Source organism: Symsagittifera roscoffensis, chromosome 3, assembly GCF_963678635.1.
Source record: "Symsagittifera roscoffensis chromosome 3, txSymRosc1.1, whole genome shotgun sequence".
Lineage (NCBI taxonomy): Eukaryota > Metazoa > Xenacoelomorpha > Acoela > Convolutidae > Symsagittifera > Symsagittifera roscoffensis.
This window is the reverse complement of record NC_087064.1, coordinates 27,574,647-27,586,543: the sequence shown is the minus strand read 5'-3', so window position 1 is coordinate 27,586,543 and position 11,897 is coordinate 27,574,647. Positions and strand designations below refer to the sequence as shown.

Here is an 11,897-nt window from a genome sequence, read left to right as displayed (position 1 = left end):
GGTATTATTATACGAAATCCATTATCGGCCGACGAACCCTAAATTTTTGCAAAAAGTGTCTTTGGCGCCAAAATATACTAATTTTGACGGAAGGCGTGCGCCAAAACAGACAATTTTTCGGCAAATTTTTCCAAAAAGTGCCAGAAAACGGCAATTTTGAAGTTTTGCAAAAATTTGCCTGCTGCGCAAAAAGTGTTATCAAAGAAGGATCTTTATATTGTTCTGGGAGCGCTTGGATTTGAGGAAAATAAAAAGATCGACTTGATTTTCAAAAGCATGTTTGAAAATCCAGCCTCCCCTTCGAGAAATTCTTAGATCCAACCCCAAATTCAGTTGCAGTAGCAGATTTAGGGGCGGGTGAGGGAGACGGTTTTTTAAGGGATTCGACCCCCTGCCGACCCAAAGGGTCCCCCTTCGTACAATTTTGAGATATCCATTTTTGGCTCATTGACCCTACAAGGTTTCTAAAGGGCCTTTTGAAGTCAGCTTATACTAATTTTAAGGGGTGCGCGCGCCGAAAAAAAAAACACAATTTTTGGTCAATTTTTCAAAAAATGCCTAAAAACAGGGGCGGATTTAGGGGGGGGGGGTTGCGGACGCCTTTCCCTTCAGGGATTCGACCCCCTGCCGACCCAAAGGGTCCCCCTTTGATACTTTTTCAGAAATCCATTTTTGGCCGACCGACCCCAAAATTTTTCTAAAGGCGCCTTTGGCGCCAATATATACTAACTTTGAGGGGGAACGCGCGCCAAAAAAAACGCAATTTTTTTGTCAAAATTTTTCAAAAAGTGCCCAAAAACGGCTTTTTGACTGTTTTTTTTTTTTTTAAATTTGCCTGCGGCGCAGAAAATTTGGCCAAAATAGGGGCAAAACAGTGCTTTGGGAGAGCTCGAAAGTCAATTTGGTCGACCTAAAAAAAAAAAAAAAGGTCGTCAAAATTTTGGAAATTTTTTTGAAAATCCTGAAAATCCGCCCCCCCCTCGAGAAAATCTTAGATCCGCCCCTGCCTAAAAACGTCTTTTGATTGATTTTTCAACAATTGCCTGTAGAGGTAAAAACTTGGTCGAAATAGGGTTCCTCTAATGATTTAGGAGGTCTCAGAACAGAAAATCAATTTGGTTCGCCTCCCCCTTAGAAAATTCCAGATCCGCTCCTCCTCAGTTGTATGAAAATCTTGGCTTCGTAACAAATTGCGAGTGTTGGCATAATTGTCAGCTTAATAGTCCATCCATTAACTACGTTTTCTGATTGCAGACCAAATACTACTTATAGCTAGCAGCCCTAGTGATGGTGGTCGAACTATAATGTATCGGGTTGACCATATGTCAATATTTCTACAAAACATATATCAGTCGACAGTTGAATCGACAGGATCCAAAACAGAAGGTAATGTGAGTACAAGAGTCAACAGGTGTCGATATAGAAAACAAGAGTCGATACAGAAAAAAACACTGCAATAAAAATATCAAAACATGAGATGCCTGATCTTCATTTGGTTCACCTGAGTACACAAATATACTGCAAAAATGAAATGAAATTGATATCGAGATCATAACAAAACAAAAGTAAATTCCATCGTTAGGCGAAAAAAGCCGCATTCAACTAAATAGCGAATTTAAAACAATGTGCTCACTTTTTGATTGAAAAAATAATACACTTGAACTCTTTCACTGTTTTCAATGGTTTTTAAAATTTTAAAAGGTAACCAAATTAGATGCAATACCGATGGGACTCATGAATGTCAACCGAAAATGATCAGCTTAAAAATGATCAGTTTAAACAAGATCTGAGTTGACAATTTTCAACCAGAGTTGTCTAAAATTGATCAGAATTAAACAAGTATGTCCAAAATCTACCAAAAGTTAATCAAAAATTACCAAAATTGACAACAAGGGTTGGTAGTGGATGTTGTTCGACTTGGAATTTCGTCGTCAGAAATTGCTCGAGCCCACAACGTCGAGAGTGGATAAGAACCATTTCATACAGTGGGTACAAACATCGATCACCTCCACAACTAGCAAGAATATGCCCGTCCAGTTTTTCAAAATTCAAAGGTTTTGGTGTCTGTTAATGAAAAGTTACTTATTTGCTTAAAGTTGCAGTTTTCGTGCATTCTGACTGCTTAATTGCTCTGCAAACGCGTTCAAATATGCTTAAGTAAAAATTTTGAACCGACGCATCATTTTAAAATGCCATTACGAGGCCAAACTGTGCATTGGACCAGGTGCACAATTTTGTGTTTGTTTATTCTTGGATTCCTGAGACAAGTCTTTAAACGTGATAAAATTTTGTCAGAACGATCAAAGAGAAATAAAGGACAAAATAAGAACAAAGGGAGTATTTTTGTTGCGGAACCGGCTTGCAATTCACAAAATACACAGTTTGGCCTCGTATTGAAGGGGAAGCAGAATGCTGTACAGGTAACACAGAATAAAAAAATTTCACCTGATGCTCATTGAAACTTGGTTCATTATTGAAAGTTAAATTATTTAAAAATTTACAATTTTTATCAAATAGATTTTTGGTCTTTTTTCGTTTTTTTTTGTAATTGAAATTATTTGCTCTAAGAGATATATATGCGAGTTTAGCTGCGCGAATTCTGCAAATTTGAGGCTATTAAGTCAAAACGAAACTTACCGCATTGATAAAAAATCGAACTGTGCGACTAGCAACATTAATCTGCTGTACATCAAAAGGAAAAAATACGTTGAGATCGTTTTTATTTCGGGTTCAGATAAATTTTTCCCTAACAAAAATTTTATTTCGAAATTGACCAATTACCGCCTAAAACAATTTCAAAAAATTTACCTTTGAAAACTGTGATTACTGCGAGCCACTTGGAAATGTAGGAAGACCAGAACCACGACAACAGTACCTCTTACTGATTGAGAGGCGAATGTTTTTTGTTGGTGACATTAGTGAACTATTCGCTAAAATAGTAATAAAAATCCTGGAAAAAATTAGAAAGTACCGTACGAGATCTAAATTGTGTAAAAACATTGAAAAGATAACTCGAACCTCTTCACTGTAGCCAATGACTATTAAAAGGCTAAAATTAAAACAAATGAACAGCATCCTCGACGGGATTCATGAATGTTAATCAAAAATGATCAGCTCAAACTGATGAGTTTCGACAAAACCGACTAGAGTCAACCTGGGTTCTTAATTTTGAAACATGGTTGTCTAAAACTGCCCAGGAACAGGTAAAAATGACCAAATTCTACCAGAAAATGATCAAAGTTGGGCAAAAGTGACCACATGGGTTGATAATGGATATTGTTTGACTCACAAATTCATCACCGGAATTTTTTTGAACCACAACTTCGAGTTTCGATACAGATCGATTTTTACAGTGCATAAAAACTTCGACCACTTACCTTATCCGTAATAGAGGACTCGGATTGAGATAGTCAAATCTGCCTCAAAAGTTGGACTTATCGTTTGTTTTGTGTAGGCTAGGAAAAACCCCTTTGATGCTAAATCTTCAGGTTTAGCTCCAAAGTAATATATCAGATAAGTAGCAGGTTGCTGCACAAAAAAAAACATAAAATGATTAAACTTTTTTGATGCTCACAAAAATTAGGTATCTAAATCTTTACTAAAGTCAGTATCGAAAATTCCAATAACGAAACCTCAAACTTTTAAGAAAACGATTTTTTTTTCATGTAATATTATAATAAATGTAATAACTTCATATATCAAAAACGTTGGACAACTTTCAGATTATTAACATTACTATAAATCAACCAGAAAAAGAAAAGCTTAGGTCAATTTTTCTCGGGTTAACATGACTTTTTCCTTAAAGTTTTCTTCTTCAAATTTCTCCACTTATTGCCTGAAAAACATTCAAATTATTACTGTCTTTGAATCTTGTGATTTTGCATGCGAAGCACTTTGAATTGTAAGAAAAACTAAACTACGACAAAAAACTTCCTGAAGATTAAGAAGTGACTGTTTAATCTTTGTGACGTCATCAAGGCGCACCGTGGGAAAATAGCAACAGCTTGCTCCCTTGAGCTTACATTTGATACAGTTCTCAAGATGAGTTTAAATGAGTGAGTCTAATACTCTGTTCCTAAGACGGGCGACAAAAGATGGTATATAAGTCAACAATTGTCAAACACAGTCAACAAGGTTGATTTAGAAAAACTGCTGCCAATAAAAACATTAAAAAAGGAAAAACCTGATCACATTGTGTGTTACCTAAAAACAAAATATACCGAAAAATTGAATTTAAATTGGAACTGATATTCTTACAAATTAAAACTGAGTTCCTTCGTTAGGTAAAAAAAAAACTTCTTTCAAGTAAACTATAAATCCAAAAATCTGGATAAATCTTCATAATTTATCATAAAACTGCACACCTTTTGAAAAAAAAAGAAGTTTGAAAAACTTCAGAAAAATTTCTCGAGATCTAATTGATTCGAAGAATAGAAAAATTATTCTTGAATCCGTTCATTAGCCAAGATTTATTAACCGCTTAAAAATACGAAACCTCAAGGGAGAAGCAACGTCAAAAGTTAAAATTAATGTCTAATGGATTCAGGAATGTCGACCAAAAAGAATCAGTTTCTATATAATCAGGTGGAAGAAAAATGAATATAATCAATTTGACCATTGCAAATCAGGGTGTTCCTAGACGGACCAGCAACAAGCAAATAAGACCAAACTTTGCCAAATTTTGATAAAAATTGAAAAGAAACTGGATTGACAGCGGATGCTGTTCGACTCACAATTTCGTTTCCGCAGACTGCTCGACCCATATTATCTAGAGTAGTTAAAAAGTCATTTGTTTCGGTCAATACAAACTTCGAAAACCTCCACAACCTGCAACTAAGGACTCCACAAGGTGCAAGGGTTGAAATAGCGATATCTGCCTTAAAAGCTGTTGTTGCTTTTGGGATTCTGTAAGCTAAGAAGAAACCGTAGAATGGTTAAAATTCAGTTTTAATTAAGAACATTAATTATCAACGGTGTAGCAGATTACCAGCCAATAAGGCCAAAATGATGAAACAACATTATCTGATGCTCACTAAAAACTGACTCGATAACAAACATTCGAATTTTGAAAGTTTCGTTTCTTTTGGCATAACGGTTTTGGTTTTTTGTTTTTTGTTATTTTTTTTTCATCAAATCATAGACAAGTAAGTGTGAGTTGACTTCGCAAGTTATATAAGTTAAGGCCGTTCAGCAGCAACGACATAGTTGATCCAATAGTTTGATTAGCACATAATTAGCAACCTTACTCTGCTCTGAAGAAATATGAAAAAAGTGAGTTGAGATCAGTTTTAATTGTGTTGAGATAAATTTTGCTTCAATTTTTTTTTCGAAATCATCCAAACAATCCAAACAGCGCCAAAAAACAGGACCATTCATTTGTCAGTTTTTTTTGCCGAGAGTTATGAATTGTATGAAAACTAACACAAAGACAAAAATGCCACCTATTGATTGAGGAGCGATTGTTTTATGTTCGTGACATTATCAACACTACTACCACTGTCGGAAAAAGTCAACCATTTATTTCATTACGCTTATATTTGGTTTAATTATCAGACAAAGCTCAGATGAGTTTTTGTAATACTCTGCTCAAAATCCATCACGGTCGACAAGCTCGATAAAGAAAAATGTGTTGCCGATAAAATTTAAAAAATTTCATGTGCCTGATCATCTTGCGGTTCACCTGAATATGAACATACAGGTATATCACAAAATTAACATGAAGACTTATTGAAAACCCTACATTTTAAAAAACGCCTGCGTGAAGTAAGAAAAAGATTCTTTCGAATAAACCATGAATCTGAAACAATTTGCTCACAAATTTAAAAAAAAAACTATAACAATATTGGAATACCCTTAACACAAACTCGTCAAGATCTAAATGATTCTAATATCAGAAGAACTATTCTTGAATTCAATCACTAAAACCAGTGACTACTAACAGCTTTAAATATAAGCAAACAAAACGCAACGTCAATGGAACTTATGAGTGTCGATCGCAAGGGATCAGTTTCAAAATGATCATTTTTAACAAAAAAAACTAAAATCATTCTTGCTCGACAATAAAAAACAAGGTCATCAAAAACTAGCCAAATTCTATCGAATATTGATCAAAATATATCAAAAATGACAACAAGATTCAACGCTAGATTTTTTTTCAAATCACAAAATCGTCGACGGAAATTGTTCGATGAACCACGTCGAGAGCGGATAAGAATCAATTCATACAATCGATAGAAACTTCGATCACCTCCACAACCAGCAAGACTACACTTTGTTCTAAAACTGAGTTCCTCCGGTCCAAAAAGCTTCCTTCAACTAAACTTCAAATGCAAAAACAGTTTGCACTAATTTGAAAAAAAAATTGTAGCTTGAAAAAATGAAGGAAAACTTTCGGAAATCTAAACAATTTAAAAAAACTTTTAGTCAAGGCTTATTAAAAGCTTAGAAATGTTAGCAACGTCAATGGGATAAGCAAAGTCAAAAATAAAAGTAAAATCATTGGGATTCAGGAAAGTCAACAAAAAAGAATCAGTTTTAAAATAATCAGTTTGAACAAAACTGATTATTATCAATCTGGGTTGATCGTTTTTGAACCATAGTTTATAGCAAGAATAGCCACAAAAAAAAGAAAAAAAGCAAAAATTTTGTCAAATTTGATCAAATATGACAAGAAAAATGGTTGACAGTGGATATTGTTCGACTCACAAATTCGTTATCAGAAACTATTCGACCCACATCATCTAAAGTGGATAAATGTCAATTCATCCGGTCAATACAAACTACCTCCACAACATGAAAGAAAAGGCAGGTTTTACATAGCCAAATCTGCCTTAATACTTGTCCTTATTTTGTGGATTTTGAAAACTAGGGAAAATGATGAAAATTCGGTTCAAGTTAAAAACATATAAAATCAGTTTTTTGTACAAAAAAGCCAAAATGATGAAAAAAATTTCTCTGATGTTTACTAAAGCTTGATTTATTACAAAAATTCAACCGTTCAAAGAAATTGGCGTTTTTTGCAATTGTAAAATATCTGATTAAAGACAATATAAATATATATATATATATATATATATATATATATATATATATATATATAGTAATTTGGCTTCGCGTATTGTGTTAAATTGATGCAATTAAGGTAACATAAATAAACAAAACGATACAAGTGATCCAATAGTACGACTAGCAGCATTACGCTGCACTGAAAGATTAGGAAACATTTGGATTGAAATCAGTTGTAATTGGGTTGATATAATTTTTTCATTTTTTTTCTCGAAATCATCCCACAGCGCCTAAATCAGTTGCAAAGTTCAGGTACTACCTTACAATCCTCTGTTTTTTTGCTAGGATTTTTGAACTGTATGAAAACTCTTACCACGACAAAAATAATTCCTGCTGGTTGAGAGGCGATTATTTTGTGTAAGTGACATCGTCAACTCTACGAGAACTGTCGGAAAAAAGCAGCTTTTTGCTCCATTACGCTCACTTTGGTCATTTATCCAAATGAGCTCAAATGAATTTTTTAAATACTCTGTTCAATGTCGGTCACGGTCGACAGGTTCGAAAAAGAAAAAAACTGCTGCCCATAAAATCTCAAAAAATTAGATGCCTGATCACCTTGTGGTTCACCTGAACATACAAATAAACCACAATCTTAAGATGAAGATTCGTCAAGTACCCTGAATTTTGAAAAAAGTTTGTGTCAAGTAAAAAAACCTTTTTCAACAAAACCATGAATTTAATACAACTTGCGCACAAAATGATAAAAAAAATTATTTATCCTGGTGAAACATAACACAAAATAGTCGAGACCTAAATGATTTCCTGAATTCTTTCACTGTAGTCAATGACTATTAACAGTTTTAAGTATAAGCAAATTAAACGCAACGTCTAAGGGATTCAGTGTCGATCGCAAAGGATCATTTTCAAAATGATCATCTTCAACATGACTGACTAAAATAAATCTTGTTTGACAGTCATCAGACAAAATCATCAAAAATGATCAAACTTTATCAAAATTTGATCAAAGGGAAACAAAGTTAACAAAAGAGGTTAACATTAGATATTTTTCAATTCGCAAATTCGTCAACGAAAAGTGTTCGATGATTAACATCGAGAGCGTATAAGAGTCCATCCATACGGTCAATTCAATAACCTCCACAACCCGTGAGACTAGACTATGGTAAGATAGACATATCTACATATCTGCATCAATAGCTGGCCTTAACATTAAATTTTTTTAAGCTAGGAAAACACCCTATTATTCGATTTCCGACTTTCCACTTCTTTCCGTTCCCGGGTTGACCTCCAAAGTTTTCACGTGCACTTTTTGTGTACATAACGTAGTCCTGGATACACTAATTTTGGATTTTTTTCCTTTTCGCTAAATAACTTTAAAAAAACACTAAAAACTCCTTTTTTGTATGGCATGTTTTTGTATACCTTAGTCAATGTTTGATTATTTAAATATTCAAACTTTAAAAATAATCATCGTTGAAAATTTTTACCAAAATTTAAAAGTTTGTTACTTTCGTTGTATCTTTTATGTAAGACAGCTCTTAGACAACTCAGTTCGTTTTCTATGCAATGTGAAAGCCAACATTTGGTGACTCCAGTTTTGAGTAAACAAAGGTCTTTGTCACATGCGTTTGGTTGCAAACACAACCCAAAATTTTAATTACAAAAAAAATCAAATTTTTTGGTTTATGGAAAAATGTTTATCGTAGAGATTGAATACATCTTCCTGTACGTGTGGAACTGTTTGGACGAGTATGCTAAGAAGTTTTTCAAAAAAGAAAATTGTATGACAAGAAGTTTTTGTTCAACCCGGGATCACTTTGAGCTTAAATGAGTTGGTATAATACTGTTTTAAAAATTTTCATCTATGTGTTCTTTTTGTTCCTCGTCAATTTTTGTTATGACTTTCGAAGAAATTGGCAATTTTTTTTGTGCTTGAGGTGGTTTTTGTTTCTGGACAAACATCCAATTTTTATCTATCAAATTTGAATAAAATTTTCATATTTTATGAGAGATAAGGATGCCTCGAGCTTCAAAAACACAAATTTTTTACCACGACAACTTATATGCGGTTTTAGAGCGCTGAAAACTGTTAACTTTTCCAAAGTGGAATAACTAAAGCGCGAATTTTTTTTAGCGCTTAGCGTAAACGGTGTAATAAACCGGCGCAGAAATTCTTCTGTTCCTCTATTTGAGGCTAAATAATTAACCCAAATATTGATTAACCTAACAAAAAGATTGTTACTTCTGACGCAAGCATTTTTTGCTTTGTTAAGAGCACTCTGGTATATTACTTTTTTCTAGCCACTTTTTGAAGCGGCGTTATAAGGCAATTGATTGAACCCAAAATTGGTCAATATTTACACATTCTTTATCAAAATTTTTATTCGTACAACCACTTTTCGTTTTGCTCACTCAAGCTTTTCCATCATAGAGCTGTCCCTAAATTTCAAATTTGTACCAGCTTTGGCTTCAAAACGGTACTACCCTATTCGAGGAGCGCGACTTCGACATCAAAGTTTTGCTGATTTGTTTCTTTGACCAAAAATGACAATGTGGAGCAGATTTTATAACCTGAAACGTTATCTATCACAATATTACGATAGTCTGAAACTGAGAAAAAGGCTAAATTGAGCGATAATAGTTTTTTTGAAGATATATGAAATAGTTGAACACAAAATCAGTACGTCAAGGACAATTTTGCGTAACGTGCTTCAAAAATCTGCAAGACAATCAAAAATGCTTCAAAAATCCATAACTTCACTTTACACTCCAGCAGACTAGGAATGATTTCACAGATGAAGAATGATTTCACAGCTCAGGAGGGGTAATGAAGTGCATAGCTGTTTTTATAAAATTTAGTTAATGGATCACGCATCAGCGCTTTTAGACACCTTCTTCAGAGCGTTTCAGTCGTCATAGTCTGGAAAACATAAAATTTTAATCGGATATTCTGTGATGTGGATCAGCTTTTGGGCGTAAGGGTACAAAGATTCTTTTGGCAAAAAAACCAACGCGTTTTATCTCTTCGTTGACTGTATTGATTCTGGTATAGATGGTCTATGCTGGTACGCAATCTGCAATCGGGTCCGTGATTAGGTCGCCTTGGTAACCAGGGAGACAGTCACAGACGAAAGACCCATCTGTGTTGGTACAGCTGGTGTTTTGACCGCATTGAGATGGGCTGCACTCGTCTATGTCTGAACAAAACGGGCCTTGTGTTATTCCCATAACTTGATCAAGCAAAAGTTGTGCATGCAATTATTCTTACAGGGAGACAGCTCGAAAAATATGATTAACTGTCCGTAATCACCAACAAAAAGCCCAAAATCCTTGCAAAATTTTTGCTGCTGGGTAGAAATTGAACTGCAAATTACAAATAAAACTATTATATTTAAAATACACCCAAATATCAGCAAGGATAGACGGTTACTGTGCAAATAGCACATAATGTTTCAACCATAGTCTTAATAAAATACAACAAAGTTTTTTCAAATTATTGTCATTTTTGGTGTGGTGTGATAAAAGGGGCTGAAAAAAACTGGAGATTAGGTATATTCGACAGTCATAGTAAAATAAGCAAATTGAAAGACAATTTTTGCAGAAAACTACTTGAAAAACGAAAAAAAATATATTAAAAAAATATCGAAAACTTTTTCAAGTTTTGCAGTTTTTTTAATTTTTGAAAATTTTGATTCCAAAAAGGCGCTAAAATTCTCAAAGTAAGTTAACGTACTCAAGTAAAATTAGTTTTAATATGGTTCGAATCACGGCTGTAAGGGCTTCAACGTGATATGTAACTCAACCCAGTTCAATGATTATTTAGGGTGCCTGATTTTGAGTGGAAAACAAAAAGGAAAAAAACTAAAACAAACCATTACGAGGCCAAACTTAGACACCTTCTTTAAAAAGGAAAAAAACTAAAACAAACCATTACGAGGCCAAACTGGATAGGCGCACAATGTTGTGTCTGTATGCTCCTGCATTCCAGAGACAAGTTTTTGAACACGTTAATTTTTGTTTGTCGGAACACTGAAAGAAGATGAAAGAACAAAAGAAGAACAAAGGGAGAGTCCTTGTTGCGGAATCTGCTTACAATTCACAAACTGCACAATTTGGCCTCGTAATGACCGAAGTCAAACTTCCTACCCATTTTCAATGCTCGAAACAAAAATTAGCAACTCGATATAGACCCTACATCCGGTAAACGATAAAATATCCTTATAAATCTGCGATAGTTATCAATGATAACCGAGATTTAATTGCATATAGATAAAAACATTTATAGTCACAATTAAATAGATTCAAGTCTCATGGATAACGCATAAATGTTTTATAAAACAATAAAATTCTCAAAAAAATTACTCAATTTAAAACAAACTTAGACAATGCCAATAAGGGAATTATATTTTATAACTGTATTTCCGTTTTGAAACTCTTAGGTTGCCCAATCGAACCTGCGCAGTCGTCATGCTGTCCATTGCCGGAGAAGAATCCGTCGTCACACTGGCACTGGAAACTCCCCTGGGTGTCCGTGCATGTAGACCAGTCACCACACACAGCCAGAACAGAATCACACTCGTTGATATCTAGAAAAGATTGAAAACAAGGATAGCCGGTTCGAAGTAGCACAGAATGTTCCGACCAAAGTCTTAAATAAACACAAAGTTTTTTTTCAAGTTGATGTAGTTTTTTTCTGTATGTTTTGATAAAAAGATCTAAAAAAATAGAATTTAGGCATAATTGAGCATCATAGTAAAATATGTCCTGAGTTTTTGATGAAAAAGGACTATAAAAACGAAAAAAAAAGTCTTTAAAACTTTTGAAAAAATTTCAACATTTTTTTTTCAAATTTTTGAATTTTTTTTTGATTTTTT

The 11,897-nt window shown here is 34.0% G+C and overlaps 2 protein-coding genes across 2 annotated transcripts in view; both read right to left on the bottom strand.

Moving 5' to 3' along the window:
• LOC134841199 (long-chain-fatty-acid--CoA ligase 4-like) overlaps nt 1–11,897 on the bottom strand; it is a 454,776-nt gene that overhangs the window by 264,107 nt on the left and 178,772 nt on the right. The window lies entirely within an intron of this gene.
• The window catches only part of LOC134841646 (fibrillin-2-like), a gene marked incomplete in the record, with an annotated part of 33,395 nt that continues 31,192 nt past the window's right edge, over nt 9,695–11,897 (bottom strand). The window contains 2 exon segments of the mRNA XM_063857679.1: nt 9,695–10,220; nt 11,478–11,609. Of these exon segments, the coding sequence (XP_063713749.1) occupies nt 10,081–10,220; nt 11,478–11,609 (272 nt within the window).